The 18,685-nt window shown below is 44.8% G+C and overlaps 2 protein-coding genes across 3 annotated transcripts in view; both read left to right on the top strand.

The window, feature by feature from the left end:
• The window catches only part of Arfgef2 (ADP ribosylation factor guanine nucleotide exchange factor 2), an 83,503-nt gene extending 74,101 nt beyond the window's left edge, over positions 1-9,402 (top strand). For both annotated transcript variants that reach the window (XM_047542223.1, XM_047542222.1), the window contains exons 36-39: positions 1,590-1,758; positions 2,676-2,814; positions 4,599-4,716; positions 5,874-9,402. In XM_047542223.1, coding sequence (XP_047398179.1) covers positions 1,590-1,758; positions 2,676-2,814; positions 4,599-4,716; positions 5,874-6,050 — 603 coding nt within the window. In that variant the 3' untranslated portion in view covers positions 6,051-9,402. The remainder of the gene's footprint in view (positions 1-1,589; positions 1,759-2,675; positions 2,815-4,598; positions 4,717-5,873) is intronic.
• A 6,428-nt stretch (positions 9,403-15,830) lies between these two features.
• The window catches only part of Cse1l (chromosome segregation 1 like), a 39,681-nt gene continuing 36,826 nt past the window's right edge, over positions 15,831-18,685 (top strand). The window contains exon 1 of the mRNA XM_047542224.1: positions 15,831-15,986. Coding sequence (XP_047398180.1) covers positions 15,851-15,986 — 136 coding nt within the window. The 5' untranslated portion in view covers positions 15,831-15,850. The remainder of the gene's footprint in view (positions 15,987-18,685) is intronic.

Raw genomic sequence — 18,685 nt, 5'->3', positions numbered from 1 at the left:
ACCTTTGCTCATTTAAAAAATTACTTATCTCCTTATTTTTTATTTTAAGTTTTTATATATGCTAACATAATAATCGCTTGTCAGGTATGTGATTTGCAACTATTTTCTCTCATTTCATATGTTGTCTTTTCAGTTTCTTATGGTATCCTTTGAAGCACAAAAGTTTTTCACCTTATCTATTTTTCTTTAGTCCCTTGTGCTTTGGTGTCTGTTCAAAGAAAGCATTGCCTAATTAAAATCACAATTTAGGCTTATGTTCTAAGACTTTTACAACTTTATCCCTTTTAGCTCTTTGATGCATTTAGCTTATCCTTGCCAATCACGGCAGTAGGGAACAGCTTTTTCACTTGTGATATTGAGTTGCCTTAACACCATTCTTTTTTTTTTTTTTTTTTTTTCTTTCTTTTTTGGTTACTGGGGATTGAACTCAGGGGCACTTAACTGGGAACTGAGCCACATCCCCAGCCCTATATTGTCTTTTATTTAGAGACAGGGTCTCACTGAGTTGCTCAGTTCCTAGTGAGGAACTTTTGCTGAGGCTGGACTTGAACTCATGATCCTCCTGCCTTCCTGAGCCACTGGGATTACAGGCATGTGCCAGCATGCCCGACACAATGTCTGTTTTTTCCCCAGTGAATTTTCTTGGCACTGGGTTGGAGACCACTTGACCATAACTCAAAGGCTTTGCTCCTGGCCTCTCCATTCTGATCCGTTGACGCACCTCTCTGTCAGTACCATGTTGTCCTGATCCTTGTTGGCGCTTCCTAGTGAGTTTTCCAAGTTGGGAACGTGAGCTCTCCAGTGTTGTGGCTGTTTTTCAAGATGGCTCTGGCTGTGCTGCATTACTTGCTTTTCCATATGCATTTTAGAATCAGCTTCTCATTGTCTGCAATGTAGTCATCTGGGGTCTTGGTAAGGATTACATTGAACTTAACAGACCAGTTTGGGAAGTATTGGCATAATCCATTTTTGTGACTCCTGGCTTATAAGGAAGATGGCTTTATCCCTAGAAATCTCAAGAAATATAAAAACCCTAATTATGTTTCAAATGGCAACATGTTCAATAAAATTCTTGAGCATTTCATACCTGTTTTGAAGTTCTTTTCCTTCACATTTGAAAAAGAGAGTCATTGAGCTTACTGGTTACATGTCACCTGACTGAAGGTCATATGTCCATGGGATTTGCTTACCAGTTTCTATCTTTTGGTTACTATGCCTGGAATGCAAAGCCTTTTCACATGTTCATTGCATTTTGATCTCCTCATTCTTCACTCTTGTCTATATGATAGAAAGAGAAGAGTGTGACCCTGTAGTGAAGGACCTAGAGACACATGCACTGCTGGTCACGCAGTAAAGGCAGTACTGACAAGACCAAAAAATCGGCCAGTCGATCACCCATCACTCAGCAGCACAGGACATACCTTTGCTGCCCATGAGCAAGGTCCAGGTGGAAATGGCTGGGGCATTGAGGACTGGAGGGCATCTTGCAAGAGGATCACCTTTGGACAGTCCCAACTACCACTGTCCACCCTCACTTTGCCCAGAACCACCGAGTGACTTCACTTAGCTCTCCTGTCCTCTTTCTCCAGCAAGACACGCTGGATGCAGATATCCACATTGCCACGGAGGATCAGGGCATGTACAAGTACATGTCTTCCCAGCATCTCTTCAAGCTGCTGGACTGCCTGCAGGAGTCCCATTCGTTCTCAAAGGCCTTCAACTCCAACTATGAGCAGCGCACTGTCTTGTGGAGAGCAGGTGAGGCCATGCTGTCACCAAACTAAAACACGGAAGCCTTCGGGATACTTCTGGTGTTTTAAATGTAGCTGAAATAACTTCTTAGATATTTTTATGCTTGATGCTGGGTAGATTTCATCCCAGTACCAAAACACTGCCTGGCACATGGTAGATTCTCAGGAAGTATTTGATGAAAAAGCAAAATTTAATTTTTAAATTTTAATTGCTCTTGGCGGTCATGAAATTTAACATTAAGTTAATTATGATATGAAGAGTGCAATGTCTTAAGAAACAACATTCATTATTTTCTGAAGCTTTAGAAAAAGCCTCATATTGCTGCCTCCAAAAATAAATACATATATTAAAACCATTGCCCCTCCACACCAGGGTAGTGAGATTCTCATTACTTTGAATAGTCTCATTATTTGCACAAAAGTGACACTTTTTTTGTAATATTACCATTTCTTTAGGTCTTATCCCCAAATGCCTATTTTAATCCATAATTGGGGAGTGTCATAAAATACCTAGGCATTTTATGTATTACGTATGTATTACAGGCAAAGGCCTGTAATAAGGTTTTGCTTTTAAGACTGGTGGTACATATCTCTCTGGTAGATTGTTATTACTTTGTTTAAAAAATTTTTCTTGAATGTGCTTTATGGGAAAAAAATCTTGTACCTTAGAAAAATGCTAGAGTTCTTCCAAGCTGTTACACTTGCGAAGCAGCAGCCAATGTCTTTACCAGCAAACAAGTAAGTCAGGGTGTTCATACAGGATGACTTCTGGAGAGTCATGACTGCCTTCCTCTGATCACAACTGAGTTACACTGAGGCCATGAGTTACTTCAGTATTTCCTAAAGGGAACAGCTGACCAGTGCTCACCGGACTTCTCAGCATTGTCCTGTAGTGTGCACTGCTTATGACTGTCTGATCTCTAGGTTTCAAGGGCAAGTCTAAACCCAATCTTCTCAAACAAGAAACCAGCAGCCTGGCCTGTTGTTTGAGGATCCTGTTTCGGATGTACGTCGATGAGAACCGCAGGGATTCCTGGACTGAAATACAGCAGCGTCTTTTAACGTAAGAAGATTGATTTCCCCTTACATCTGTATCTGTCATATACAAAATGCATCACAACAATACTGTGGAGGCTGGGGTTGTGGCTCAGTGGTAGAGAGCTTGCCTAGCATGTGTGAGGCACTGGGTTTGGTTCTCAGCACCAAATATAAATAAATGAATAAAATAAAGGTCTGTCACCATCTAAAAAAATAAAATAAAAGTGAACAGAAATATTTTAAAATACTAGAATAGAGAAGGAGAAAAATACCTACAGGCTGACATCCCCACACTCTTCCTTCTGTTGGGTAGCAATTTTAGTGTCCTGAAAAGAGGTCAGGGCCTCCCCTGTTTCACGCATAAGTCCTCCCTCAGGCACAGAATCATGAGCAGTAAGAAGCTCTCTAGTCCAAGTCTGCAGGCTGCAATGAATTCCTGACACTGGCTGGAGCCCTTTAGCCTTGGCCAGGTCCGTGCCCTCTTGGGACTAGTCCTCTTTAGAGTTGCTGTCAGCCCACAACCCATCCTTGCTTTTATCCAAAAATAATAAATGAGAAGCACATGGATACCCAGGAGATGCCTACATCAGTTGTGCAGATATGCACCCATGAGGAAACAGTGGGACCCAGTGAAAAAGCCCCAGACAAAAAAGTACAGGTTTACAACCCACTTCCTGGCCATCAGCAAAATACTGATGTCTGCGCCTCTTTAAACCCAAGACCTTGTGCATGCAAAGCACACTCTCCTGCTGAGACACACCCTGCCCCTGAGCCTCACTTTACCTCTTTAAGATTTAAAAATGATCTCATGCAGTACTGGCAACCATATGGTTAGTAATGTACACTGGTGGGAGTGCACAGCGACTCGATCTTTCTGGAACACAGTGGGATTATGGACAGGAGCCGGAAAATGTTCATTCTCCTTGATTCAGGAGTTCTGTTGTTATAGAATCTACTTATTTTGAGAAATATGAACCAGGATTCCCACATAGAATACTTACTGCAGGTGTAATTTAGGAAAAAAATTAGAACAACTTAACTATTAGAACAACTTTAACTATTAAATCATAGTGTAACCTATGATGGGATACTTACCACCAGGAAAAGTGAAATTTCTCAGGGCTAGGGAAGAAGCTCAATAGTAGAGCGCTTGTCTCGCATGCATGAGGCCCTGGGTACACTCCTTAGCACACACCCAAAGAAAAAAATAGAAACATGCCAAAATATGGTCATATATCCCTTAAAATGATGGAATTATTTTTTCCTGCATTATAATTTTTTGTTCCTGTATAGCTTTATGCATCTCCCAATTATATTACAATGAGAATACTAACTAATAAGCCATAGCTGAAAAAAGAATTAATTAAAGAGGACACCATTGGTTCATTTCTTAAATTAAGCCCAAGAGAGAATTATCTACATAGGCTCATAAGGTTTCCCGAAAGGAGACACATAAATGTCAAGTTTTTAGCATAAAAACTCTGTGCTTAAGAAGAAAGAAAAACAGTTGTGTAATGAACTAGGAATAATCAGTTCCTCTTGTGCTCACTGTGCTACAAGCATTGCCTGAACCCGGCCCTCACCAGGTGCCAGCCTGAGCTGAGCTGCTTCTTGACATCTACCTATTCCTCCCTTACAGCGACCCCTTAAGTTTGGTATAGTTACTTCTCCCCTATTTTGCAGCTGAAGAAACTAGGACTCAGTGCTTTGCCCCAAGGGCACAGCCAGAGTGGCTGCCCAGGGAGTCCTCCCAAATGCCAGATCCTAACCACACGCTAACCACACTGCATCTTTCCTCTCTCACTCCAGCGTGTGCAGCGAAGCTCTGGCCTATTTCATCACAGTGAACTCTGAAAGCCATCGGGAGGCCTGGACAAGTCTCCTGTTGTTACTTCTGACCAAAACCCTCAAAATAAATGATGAAAAGGTATAAGCAAGTGAACTCTTATATCTCCTCTAGGATGTGAAGTTTGGGAGACTTTTTGGGGTTTTTGATTTTGTTTTGTGTGATCCTGGGGATTGAACCCAGGGCCACTTTATTACTGAGCCTTATCTACAGCCCTTTTATTTTTGAGGCAGGATCTCAATAAGTTGCTGCTGCTGGCCTCAAACTTACCATACCTCTGCCTCCACCTCCCGAGCCTCTGGGGTTACAGGCATGTACCAGTGCACCTGGCTAGATGGCTTTTCACTCAGAGTTTGAAGTTGCTGTTTTCTGGATTCTCCCAGGAATGGCAACATAACCTACACCATTCTAGATGCACTGAGGGGAAGTTAACTCACCACAAACCATGGATGCTTCGGAGAGTAGGGGTTTTTCACTGGAAGAACCCTAGTTGAGAGAAGCTGAGGTTTAAGCTGCAGGCGTAGCTGTTAGGAACAGCACAGTAGTTCTCAGTACAGGAAGAGGGGGTTCAGATTGTGAAATGTTGCTTTACAAAATGACAGGGCTGTTGACTTTTGGTTGCTTTACAAAATGACAGGGCTGTTGACTTTTTATCCTAATAAAATTATAAGAAGTTAATAAACCAGGCATGGTGGTGCACACCTGTAATCCCAGCGATTTGGGAGGTTGAGCTAGGAGGATCACAGGTTCAAGACCAGACAGAGTGCTTTAGTGAGACCCCTATCTCAAAAAATTAAAACAAAAAGTTGGACATGGTGGTGCAGCCTTTAACCTCAGCGACTTTAGAAACTGAGGCAGGAGGATCTCAAGTTCAAAGCCAGCCTCAGCAACTTACCGAGGCCCTAAGCAACTCAGTGAGACCCTGTCTCAAAATACAATAAAGGGGATGTGACTCAATGGTTGAGTGCCCCTGGGATCAGTCCCTGGTACTAAAAAATAATAATAATAGTACAGTGGGTACAGCAGAGAATCCCTGGGTTCAATCCTCAGTACCACAAACTAATAATAATTGTTATTATTGTTAATTATTATTAATGTGGAACTTTTTTTTTTTGCAACAAGTTTCTAATAGCAAAAAAAGCACAAGTAGAGGACCTTTACATCTTTGGTGCCAAAAAAAAAAAAAAAAAAATGGTTCCATGTCTAATTTTCTCTTTCGGCTTCTCTCCCACCTCAAGTTCAAAGCACATGCTTCAATGTACTACCCCTACTTGTGTGAGATTATGCAGTTTGACCTGATCCCTGAGCTCCGAGCAGTTCTACGAAAGTTCTTCCTACGGATAGGTGTCGTGTACAAGATATGGATTCCAGAAGAGCCATCACAGGTACCACCAACGCTGTCACCAGTATGGTAGCTCTGGCCCCCTCCAGCCACTGCTGCAGCTCTGCAGAACATCCATCATGCCTTCTCTGACTGGCATAGCTTGTGAAGAGTCAAACAGAAATGAGGAGCTGCCATCTTGGGTCTCAGAATGGCCTGGATAAGGATGGCCTCTATGCTGGCCCTGTCAAAGTCCCCAAGGCTTGTGGCATTTCATTAAACTGTTATATACCCAGGTAACACAGTAGGTGGGGAGTCTGTTTTGTGGGTCATTCCATTTTACTGATTAAACTGTCAAATTTGTCACTGCAAATGCCATCATTTCCTAGCCAAGTCCCATGACTGGCTGTAACTGTTTTGTCAGAGGAAGTCACTCTCCTTGAAAATACTGAACATAGCTGTATAGGTTCGTGACTATTAGAAAGTATGTTAATAAATTTTCTTGTAACGGCTAACTGCCACCTAAAATATGCTGGGTTCTTTGTTGTCGTTTGAGTGTGTTAGAGGAATTTGAGTGCTTTTGTCGGTTCCAGTCAGCTGTTGTTAGATTAGTTTGGGGAAAGGTAGGGAGAGGAGGGTTGTTTTTATGTTTCATTTTGTTTATATCTGAGTGATTTTTTAAAGTATTTTACAAAGAGATATTATTGAAGATTTGATTGAAGGCAGAGTTTAGTTAGAATTAAGAGCTCGCAAGGTTAAAAAAATGTAGTACCTCGTGGCTCTGTTTTAGTAATGTGAGGAGAAAAAGTCTTTAGGAAAAAAGTAAACAATTTAATGAAATGGTTGACCTTCCTTGATGTATTTGTGGATGGGTGTTCAATTACAATTTCCAGAATACATTGTCCATCTCACACACACTGAAATCTAATATATGAAGTAGTAACTTACCCAGAGTTCATTAATCTTTGAGTAAACCTTTTATTTTTACCTCAGAAGAGTGAGTGTACTGATGGTTAGTATTGCTGCCTTGCTGGTCCTCATCAAAGGGACCTTGAGACAGAGGGACAGTAACAGTGCATGAGAAGGGTTGCTGCCATGAGCTTCCTCAGCCGACATCATGAGTGGAGCAGAGCAGCTGTGGGGCCAGCACAGCTGAAGTGTGACAGCGGCGGCAGGCGGCAGGCGCCTGGCACTTGGCTGGTCTAGCCAAGGAGCTGCATTCCTTTGCAAGGTGAGCTTCTGGGCTCCTTAATGCGTCAGCGATGGCGCGATGGGGTTCTGACGCAGCGCCATGGAAGTGGGCAGTGTGCTTGGAACCTTAATTTATTCTGTGTCTGTGAGAAAGAGAACACGCACTCATTCTCTGCCTCCGGCAGTGCTGAGTGTACAAGAGTCACCCAGCGTGGCTGGGCACAGTCAGACTTCCACCTGCACTCTAGTCCTATAAATTGGGGTGTATCGATGTCAACTCTGGTGCCTTAGAAGTTAATTGTTTGGGAATCTATCTGTAAAATCAGATATTTTTTCTTTGTAGAGAAGGATTTCTGGTGCTTTTGTTTATTACTGAGAGACCGATTTCTTAAGTTTTTTGTTGTTGTTTTCAATAGCCTTGAGAAATGTCTGATTTTGGCCAGCAGTACTCTTACCTACTTTTTTCTTTCCCAAAAAGTGTTTTAATTTCTTTACCAAAGAACAAAAGCAGGCTGAGGTTTTCTCCCAGTCATGTAGGCTAGGAGGAGCTGTGTAACTTAGCAGGAGGGGCTGAGAGGAGATGGCACTGAGTGGGACAGGGAGCGCCTGTGACTGACGGGTCTGGATCTGCTGCACCTCCATGCTTCACCTTGAACCCTGCGTCACAGCACTCACTCCCTGGTGTTGTCGCCCGCCCATCACAGCCTCAGCAAGTCGGTCGTCTCCACTGACGCTGGCTCCAAGGTGTAGCGGGAACCTGCCTGTGGCTCCTCCGTGCCTCCTGCACACGGCTCACCCCAACGGGTGGCTCTTCCTTTCCTCTGAGGCTCTCAGGTGGCATCTTGTCAGAACCTTTCCAGTGTCCTCCTGCCTTCTCTTTGATTTTTGCCTCTCACAGGTTAGGAAATGTCCGTGTGTTTTATTACTTGCTGAAACGTTTAGGCTTGAATTTCTTTTTAATTTAAAAGATTTAATTTTCAGAATGGGGCATTTGAATTGTACCAGCAACGGACCTTTTAAAAACGAGATGCAAAACCATTCAGGGTAATTTTTCTTGTCAGTGGACAGTGTCAGAGGAAACCCCTTACCTCCAGTAACAAGCCTTTCCGCCTGAGTTCTTTTTTGTGACTAGTCTGTTCTTTCTCATGGGAAATGTGACTTGATTCACTCAACGCTGGTGAAAAGGGCGTGTCAGCTCTGCAGCCCCAGCCAAGAGGCTCTTTGGTATTTAGGAAGTTATGGAGGAGAGCGAGGCATTTCCAAGGCCTTATTTCTTTCTCAGAATGCTTTATTAAGTGTTGGTTATCTGTGCTGGGTCTCTAGAGGAGTTCTGTTGTGATACTGCTGCTGTAAGCAATTTTGTTTTTCTTCATTGTCTGTTAGGGAAATCACCAGCTTTGGCATCTTAACAACAAACGGTGGATGGTAGATTTTATTTCTAATATGCACCTTTAGTGTCAAGTACACCTTTTCCTTGTACTCTTCATGTACAACCAAAGAACATACATTATAAAAATTGTATAATAATATCTGGGAACAGAACATTTTCCTCTGACAGGTAACTTTTGTACAAAATGCAAAAAACAAACAAACAAAAAACCAAACCTTTTTGTTATTCTGTTGTGATTATGGCTATACATTTAGTAGTCTTTATAGTTATTTAAGTGACCTGCTGATAAATGCAAGTATAGCCATCTCTTCCAGACGTTTGTTGTTATGATGCAAACGGGTATTGGTTTCAGTAGAAGCTGGGTCCTTGTGTTTTAACATCTGTGTAGACATAGCTTGAACTCACATGAAACCCTGGAGTTTTGCTACCAGGAGCTTTGCAGTTTGGAAAACAAAGAAACCAAAACTGAATTATTTTAAAAGAATGAATATATCTGGAAATCCTTGCTCTCAAAAAATGACACTCATCAAAGGTGTAGTTTTCTCAGTATTCTAATTTAAAAAAAATTATCTGCATATTTGCATCAAATATTTCTTTATGTGCAAAACGTATGTTTTACCTCCTTAAAATGCCTAGAAGTTAGTTAATAGCTACTTTGGTTAATCTATACACAATGATTAAGTGCATTTAATATTGGTAATTTAATGAAAAGCATTCCTTGCCGAGTGGATGTATACATTTTTGAAAGAATAAAGCAGAATTATATAATATGAAATGCTATGTAAAGTTTTCTATGTAAAAATATTATGTATAATACTGTTAAAATATCCCATGCTTTGATCAGGTGGTAAATCAATAAAGTTTTAAAAAGTAAAACTGTTTTTAATGTAGTGATTAAAAATACACACCAAGCCACAGTTTTGGATTTGTTTGAGTTTGTCCTCATAGGAGATATAAGCTTGTAGTTTTCAGTTGGAGGTAAAACTTGGCCTGTGTTTAACAAATATTTTAAGAGAGAAAGAGAGAGAGAAAACCCAGTCACGACCAGATTCTTACCTATCTCTTGAATCCACTTTACCTACTTGGTTAATATGACCAGTGTTTGGTGCCAAAGAGAACAGAAATCCCCTCCCACTGGCACGGAGGGTGGATTATAGCAACCTGGCATGTGAGCCAGCCGGGCACTGAATGAGCAGTTCTGTGGTTCACACAGATAAGACAGTAGAATCAAGGCTCAAATTGTCTGCCTTGGAATTCAGAACTCATTCTTTCTGAAATATTCCATATATATGTATGTAAAAATACATATGAAAATCCTTATCGTACTTAAAATATTCCACTGTTGCCAGGCGCGGTGGCGCACACCAATAATCCCAGTGGCTCAGGAGGCTGAAGCAGGAGGATCACAGGTCAGCCTCAGCAACTTAGCAAGGCCCTAAGCAACTCAGTGAGACCCTGTCTGTAAATAAAATACAAAAAGGGCTGGGGATACGGCTCAGTGGTAGAGTGCCCCTGGGTTCAATCCCTGGTACAAAAAGAAAAAAGAAAATACCCATGAGGTTAGATAAAATTACCCATGAGGTTAGAACTTATAGCTCAGTGGTAGAGTGCTTACCTAGCAAATGCAAGGTCCTGGGTTGATTCCCAGCACAAAAAAAAAAAAAAAAAAAAAAAAAAAGCTAGAGAGCAATATCAATGTGTTGTAGTGAACCTTTTAACTGAGTGATGATAGCATACTGATTTTCTCCTGCTGTGGGTCTTGAGAAGCAGGTAGAAACAGCACCTTTCCAGAGGAGAAGCCAGTGGGCAGAACATGGGCCCTGGGAGGAAGAACTCTGTGCCAAAGGAATCGGTGCTGCTTTTCTGCCTTTGTTAGGAGTCAGCAGCTGCCATGCCACTTATGTTACTCCTCTTCTTCTTTTCTTTGTCCATATTGCACTACTGGTGATGGAACCCAGGACCCCCCACACCTAGGCAGGTGCTCTACCACTGCACACCAAGCCCCCAACGCCACCTTGTAGAAGTCAATGTTTTTGTCTGTGGTTTAATGCACTCTAGGTACCTTATTAAGTGCTTTGCATACAGTGAGATTTTAAACCTGACAGGAACCCCAGTAGTAGGCAGCAGTTACACCCGTATTTTGTAGAGGAGGACTCTGACTCAGAGTGACCCACGGAGGATGTGTATGTGGATTGCTCATCTGAGAAGTGGCAGAGTGGGGACTCAGACCCAGGCTCAGTCTCAGAGCACCCACGCTTCACACCAGCCACACTGCCTCGCTGTCACAGGTTAATGTTGAGAAAACCAAGCAGGGCATCCAGCCAAACAGTCCTGGTCCCTGAGGTTCCAAAGCCCCTGTGTGTGAGTTGAACTGCTTGGGTGGGTGTCACAAACAACTGAGTTAGAAGCCTTCTCAACTAGACCGCCCACCTGCGTACCCAGCCCTGGTTACCTGCTTCCCTCTGAGAGCGTCCCCCCACAGCTCCCGGCCTCCAGAGGCCACCAGTGAGGCCCCACTCTCAACCTCCACAGCCCTGGACTTCTACTGGAGTGTCATTTCTCCCCCTCCAGAGGAAGAAAGGGAGAAAGAACTCCATTCCGCCCCCGACTGGGCCTTCCCGGCTGCTGGTTCCTCTGTTCACCATGTTAGCCATTTTTCAGTCTCTGGTTCTCACAACAACCCCATAAAGTAGGTTTTGTGGTCATCACATCCCTGCTCTGTACAGAGGGGCATCTGGGGCTCCGATTGCTCAAGGCCGCGGCTGATTCGAAGCCTTGTGGTCTGGCTCAAGTGCCCACTTTCCAACACTGCCGGGCCCCGCTTCCTGCTTCCATCACCCTCCACTGCACCCTGCCACTCTGTCACACAGGGAGAGGCTGTTCTGACTGCTGGAGCAGAGACAGGTGTAGGTAAAGTGGGACACTGGACATGCCCCTGTCCATAGAGAACATTTTTTTTGGGCAGGGTAGGGAGAGTTCCTGGGGATTGGCCCCAGGGGCACTTCGCCACCAAGCTACATCCCCAAGCCTTTAAAAATTTTTAAATTTAATTTTTTAAATTTTCAGACAGGGTCTCACTGAGTTGCTTGGGGTGTCACTAAGTTGCTGAGACTGGCCTCAAACTTGCAGTCCTTCTGCCTCCGCCTTCCAAATCACTGGGATTATAGGTGTGTGCCACTATACCCGGGGCGGGGAACATTCTGTACTAACATTTGCAAGTTCTGGGTTCAAAATACAAAAAAGACTCCCGTGCTATGAGTATAAATATTTGTTATACGTCAAGCTAATAAACATTCTGTTGGGCCAGGCTTGGTGGTATACACCTGTAATCCCAGCAACTCAGTAGGCTGAGGCAGGAGGATTACAAGTTGGTCAGCCAGGGCAACTTAGCAAGACTATGTGGTATAATGCCCCTGGGATTGATTTCCCATACCACAAAAACACAAATTTTGATCCTGTCTTCCTTCCTTTATGAATGCACCTCTGCAAGGACCTGGAAGGCCAGGTTCAAAAGCGGGATCTTTGGCTTCTCAGAGCCACACACTAGAACATGGCAGCATGGGGAGAACTGACCCACGACACACTGATGTGTAATTAGCCTCGGATGAAGTGGCCTAGCAAAAGGTCTCCACAGACCCCTGGCTCTGGGCCACTTGAGTGTGGTTGGAGGGGCAAGAGGTTGGGAATGGAACACCCACTTGGCCCATGGACTGCACACCTGTGTGGAGAGAGCAGTTGGAGCCAGAGTGGACCCATTGCAAGTGGGGGGCCATGGCAAGGGTCTGAAGGCCTGCTGAGCCTGAGGCAGCATAGACAGTCGGGAGGCAGAAAGGCCTGTGAGATCAATGTCAAAGCCACAATTGGTGGGGCTGGAGAGGTAGCTCAGTGCTGAAGCACATGCCCAGCATGCTGGAGGCCCTCTGGGTTCCTTCCCCAGCACCAAAAAAAATACAGAATGGCACTCTGGGCCATGGCTATAATCCCAGCTACTCAGAAGGCTGGAGTAAGAGGATCACAAGTTCAAGGACAGCCTTGGCAACTTAGCAAGACACTGTCTCAAATTTGTAAAACGGGGTTCAATCTGCAGCACCACAGAAACAAAAACAATAAAAACGAAATGAAATAGAGCCAAAAGAAAACTTCTGTTCTCTCCAAGCCCAACCAAGTGTGTCCACACCCTTCTGAATCCAAACAAACTGTAAATTAAGATGATTTTCTCAGGGGCACATCATAGGCAGTGTGTCTTTTCGCAGTGTTTTTCCATACATTAGATAATTTCATCATGGTTTAGAAAGAAAGGAAACAATTAGTACTTAGTTTCCTGCTCCATGAAATGGCTCAGCTATGTCCATCCTAGTTTGTTAGCCATTGTAACAAATCCACGTGTATGTGTGCTGGTGGTGACTCCCCAGGGAGCATTCAGATATCACCCATGCACCATGCTGAGTGGCCTTTCTATGGACCCTGCCCGCATGGTTCTTATGGTGGCTGCAAAGGGAAATGTAGGGGACCCCATCCCCAGAACTGTCCACTGACATGATCATCTTGGTGTAGCTTAAGAGCTTTCTGCAGAAATTGGCAGACCTCTAGACAGACGAAAGATGCTGGCCAGCGTCCTTTGTGATTGGCTCTCAGAGATGGAAAACAAGAGACACTAGTTTCATCCTCCCCGGGACTAGAGGAAAATATTCCAGGAAAGCAGATTAGTATGATTAAGATGATTGATTGTGGTTTGGGGACATAGCTCAGCGGTAGAGCATTTGCTGAGCCTTTACAAGGCTCTGAGTTCAAGTCCCCAACGCAGCACATACACATGATTGCTTGTAGTATTGCTACAATGGTAAAAATATGATCACCAAGGTCTTAATGTTTCTCTCAATGGACTGCACCTATTGATACACATTTCATTCAACACTCAACAAATATTTATTGAGCACCTACTTTGTGTGCTAGATGCTGGGGGACAGCTATAAATAAGATGAATAAGTCTCTTTCTTGAATAGTCCTTAGGCAGGTGGAGTGGGGAGACAGTAAGTAAAGGGTCAATTAACTTCAGAGAGTGATAAGTATGAAGAAAACAGTGATGTAATGCAACCATACTGCAGGATAAGTATAGGACACCCTATTTAGTTTGAATTTCAATAAACAATACATGATTTTTTTATTGCATGTCCCATGCAATATATTTTTTTGAAACTGATATTAATCGGGGCATCCTCTATTTTATTTGCTAAATGGCATGCTGTTGGGTAGTGGGCAGTGGACAATTTCAGACAGGGTGGAAAGCCTCTTTGGAGAAATTGCATTTGAGCTGCAACCTGAATATAAGGAAGGAGTCATTCATTCAGGTGTCAAGAACAGCATCCCAGGCAGAAGTACCAGTAAGTGTAAATGCTCTGAACTAGGGATACGCTTGAGGCTTAGAAGAAAAGAAGGTGGGTGGAGGACAGGTGAGCAGGTGCAAAATTTTACAGGGTTTGTGCGCTATGATAAGCGATGTTGAGTAACTTTACCATAAACATCCATAACCTCTTCACTCAAACTAAGCAACATTTTACATTTTTATCCAGATACTGGTTTTATGTTTTTGTAAACAGGGCACCAATATACTTTTGTGTTCTTATACTATTTGTCTTATCAAATATGACCAAATGGGTGCCTTTCAGTCTCTGGAGTAGCAAGCTATTAATTCCAAAGGATGGGCTCTGAGTGGGGGGCAGCTGGGTCTGCGGGGGGGGGGGGGGGTAGTAGGCAAAACTGAGGGCTACCTGTGCACACACTCAGGGTATCACTGGACCCTCCTGGGCTCCATCTCTGAAATACATCCGAAGATTATTTCCTATGCACCATTATTCACCCTAGTCCTGGCCATCGTATTGCTCTCCTAGATGCCTCCAACAGCCTCCTGTGACAGGCTGACATATTTGACTCCATGGAAATGTTATAAGCCAGGATATGACTAAACAGACTCCATTTTACCCTGAGACTCCCATGTCATGTAGGAAATGCTTCTCCTGTGGGAACACCCCACCTCTGACCCATCAACAGTTGCTCAGCAACTGTTTGGCAACACAAAATGGCAATTCTTACATAATGTAAAATTGTTCTCTTTTTGGTTCCTATTTTTCTTGGATGATGTACCATGTCAGCAAAGATTGTCTAGATGCTAGTAACCATTCTTTAACTTGTACCTGATTAAGGTCGTTTTGACCCACTTCCCGCTCTGCTTATGGTTTCAGATCCCATGATGTTAATTTGTAGTTTTGAATCATAGCAACAGACACTTATGATTGATGTACTGACTGATGCTATAAAAACCCCTGCAACACTATGGTCGGGGCTGTCCTTCCAATACCCATTTTTGGGGCGGTTTTGTGAAGCAGTCAGCCCGACGGCTAATAAAGACTCTCAAATTTGGATATCTCATTGGTGATTGGTCTTTCTTAAATTGCACCCCACAACACTCCTCACTGACCTCTCTGCTTCAAGCCCATTCCCCCGTACAGCCCATTCCTACACGGCAACTGGCAGGCCTTTTAAAATACAAATGTGGTCCTTGTCATGAAATGGATGCATTAAGACCTGGTCTTATCAGGCCTACACTACCTGGCCCCTGTTGGCTTCTCTAACTCCACTGAGGCCCGCCCAGCCTAGCCTCAGGACCTTTGTTCTCCTCCTGGAAGTTCACGTTGCCGGGCTGACCTACCTTCATGGCTGCCTCCTTGTTCAAAGGTCAATTTTCTTTTGTTCCGGGGCCTTCCCTGATCACCCCATTTACCTTTCAAGTCACTGCCCGTCATGCCATTCTGTTTTTTATTTTCTTCTCCGAGCACTTACTAAGATATGAAATTCTTACTCATTTGTTTATTCCATTTCTTTAAAATAGAAGCTCCACGAGGGGCGGGGAGTTCCTTCCGCGCTGGTTGGTCGCGCTGCCGCCCCCCGCACCGGAATGCCGCCCCTGATTGGTGGCGCCCGCGCGTCGGTTCTCGGCGCGCCGGGCCGCAGCGTGAGTCGGGTGTGCGGCGGCGAGGCCTTCCCGGGCCGGCTGCGTGCCGTTCGTTCAAGTTATCGAAGAGCTACTACGTGCGGAGTCCTGACATCGAAGTAGGTCACAATCCAGCAGCCACTCGCTGAGTCCGCGTTCGCTTCACGAAACCCGGACTGGAAAGTCCATTAGAGCGGTCAGAGCCAAACGGCAATGTCACTTGTGATGTCAACGCAAAAGATCGAGCCGAGCCCCGATTGGCCCTTGGCGCCTGGGCGGGGCCGGCGCACTCTTGGCCTCGCCCCTGCTTTGGAGCCGCTCGCGCATGCGCTTTGGGTACAGCCTCACCGCCGCGCCATTTTGCCAGGGTTTGAATGTGAGGCGGAGCAGCGGCGGGAGTGGGTATTGCCGGCTACAGTCCGCGGCTGGGATTCCCTCCTGTGTCACCGTATCCCCACGAGGTGAGGCGCGAGACCTTCACGGCGTAGCAGGGTGGCTTAAGGAGCCCGCTGAGGGAGGGATGAAGCGCTCCCGGCACTTCCTCAGCGCTGGGAGCTGGGGTCCGTGCCTTGGGGTGAGAGCGGAATGAGGCCTGTACCTCGGGCCGCGCACCGAGGCCAGGGCTGCGCCTGCCCAGGCGAGTTTTGCAGCATCCCGAGGCGGCTAGTCTCTGACCAGGCCCGGCGGCAGCAGAACCCGAGAGGGGCGAGGGCGGCTGAGGCGCGGCCTAACCTGGGCCGGCAAAGTGCCCGCCCCTTCCCCTCCAAATCCGCGCTGGTTGGTCGCGCTGCCGCCCCCCGCACCGGAATGCCGCCCCTGATTGGTGGCGCCCGCGCGTCGGTTCTCGGCGCGCCGGGCCGCAGCGTGAGTCGGGTGTGCGGCGGCGAGGCCTTCCCGGGCCGGCTGCGTGCAGGTTCCGGCGCTGCCCGGGCGTCCCTTCCGGACGCCGCACTGGCCCGGAGCGCTCCCTTCTCTAGTCTCGCTGTACTTCGTTCTTCCCGACAGTGGACTGGGCATCGCGATGTCACTTTGCTGAGTGTGAGGATTAAATTCTAACCCATGCGCTTGGAGCATCATAAATGCCTAGTAACTTGGCATTTCCGCGTCTTGGGAAGCCTGGGCTCACTCCACGCTCAGCCTCTCCCTTGGAGTGTAACTTGGAGTCAGTCACTTCTTCTCCCGAAACTCCATTTCCTTTCCTGCAAAATGGTGTTGATAACATTGTCCACCTAGTAAAGCGGCTTTGAGAGACCACTGTTTACGTGAATTCCCGACTGAGCTCACCATTGTCCACCGCTGCCCCCCGCCCCCGTCTCTCTTTGTCTTCCTCCGCAACTGTAGCTGTACCGACCTGACTTCTTATTCTTAAGTGTTCCCACCTCATCCCAACCTTAGAGGATTTGCACGTGCTTTCGTTTGCTTGGAAATTGCCAGCATCAGCTCTTTGCAAGACACCTTCCTTTTCCTTCAAGCATCCTTCACCCTGGGCCTCCCCTGATCCACTTCTATAAAAATCTTCTCCTTCAACTATTCATTATCGTAGTTTCATTTTCTTGGTTAGACTTACTCTATCTACATTCGCTTATTGTTTCTTCTCTTAACTACTAGAATGTAAGTAAGCTCTTTGGTGGCCTTGTCTCCTTATTGCTGAGTCCCACATGTGCTTGCTACGTGAAAGTTGGAGAAGCCTTATTCTTCCATGGATGAACAGAAAGGAACCCTTTACTCTTTTTCCCCTCATTTCGAGTTCTCCAAGTTCTTTGACTTTTGTTTGTGTGTCCCCTCCCATGTGTTCTTTCCTTCCATAATTCCTGAGGCTCTTGATGTAAGATAACCTTTTATCTTTCTCTTCTTTTCATCAGTACAAGGGAATTCTACCTTTCTGGTTATTGTGATTTGTGTTAGTTGGGATCTGGGACAGGAAACCATTTCCTACACAGGATTGGAGGGTGGGAGAGCAGTGCTCTAGTTTTGGAATTTCTTTTTTACTCATTTAATAACTTTATTGAACAACCACCTAATCTCTGGGAGTACAGTGAAAAACAAAAGTGGACACAGTCCCATCTCCAGGGGAGGTTGTATTCCACTGGGTGGGGAAGAAAACAGGAATAAATTAGCTTATTCAGACAGTGACAAGTGACAGAATGATAGGTAAAGAAGGTTTCTCTGAGAAGGTGACATTTGAGTGGAGACCATCCTGGAAAAGGTGAGGAAACTGAACTTTCCAGGCAGGAAATGGAAGGGCAAAAGCTCAAGGTTAGAAACAAGCTTGGAATATTGGGATTTTTTAGGAACATCCAGGTTGCTGTAGTGCTGTGTGAAGAATGGAGACATATCCAGGAACCACATTATGTAGAACTTTGGAATTGATTCTCACATGGTGGATTACAGTGATTAAAAAGCAGAGTGTAGGTTGAGGTGTTGTGCTGTGTGTGTGTATCAGACAGTTTTCTTTTATTGGACTTCTTTCATTCTCCCCAGATGAAGGTCTTAGGGAATTAGTCTCTGAAGTGAAGGAAAAGACACACATCTTGGATCGACTTGTTTGTAATTGAGGGCCTAAAGGAAGATGTCTAACCATTCAATAAGAATTTGGAATTTTAGATAGATCTCTCATAATGAAATTGTTGTGGTTCCTGTTTTTTGGGGGGGAGGGGTACTGGAGATTGCCGCTGAGCCTCATCCCCAGCCCTATTTTGTATTTTAGAGACAGTGTCTCACTGAGTTACTTAGGGCCTTACTAAGTTGCTGAGAGGGGCTTTGAACGCAAGATCCTCCTGTCACGTGCGCCACCACCCGCAGCTCCTGGAACCTGTTTTTTTATTTTTTTAATTGGTAGGAATTTCCTAAGATCCATGGAGAAAATAAAGTATCATGCTCTCATTTAAAGGTGTTCTAATAGGAGTGTTTTTTATATTAACAGTATATATTGCTAATATTTTGAAGTGTCAAAGTACCTTCACCTGTGGTCAAATATGATTAACTTAATTAAATCTTGATCTTGCTGATATATTGTGAATAACTATGAAGTGTTCTTTAAAAGTCCCTGATTTGTCATACTTTTCCAAATCAGGACTGAGCTAACTACAGGTATACATCCCTTATCTGAAATACTTGGAACCAGAAATGTCTCTAATTTCAGAGTTGGGGTTTTTTTTGT

The sequence above is a fragment of the Sciurus carolinensis genome, chromosome 2, assembly GCF_902686445.1.
Source record: "Sciurus carolinensis chromosome 2, mSciCar1.2, whole genome shotgun sequence".
Lineage (NCBI taxonomy): Eukaryota > Metazoa > Chordata > Mammalia > Rodentia > Sciuridae > Sciurus > Sciurus carolinensis.
The sequence above is the reverse complement of the archived record's forward strand: the minus strand, read 5'-3'. Positions and strand labels throughout refer to the sequence as shown.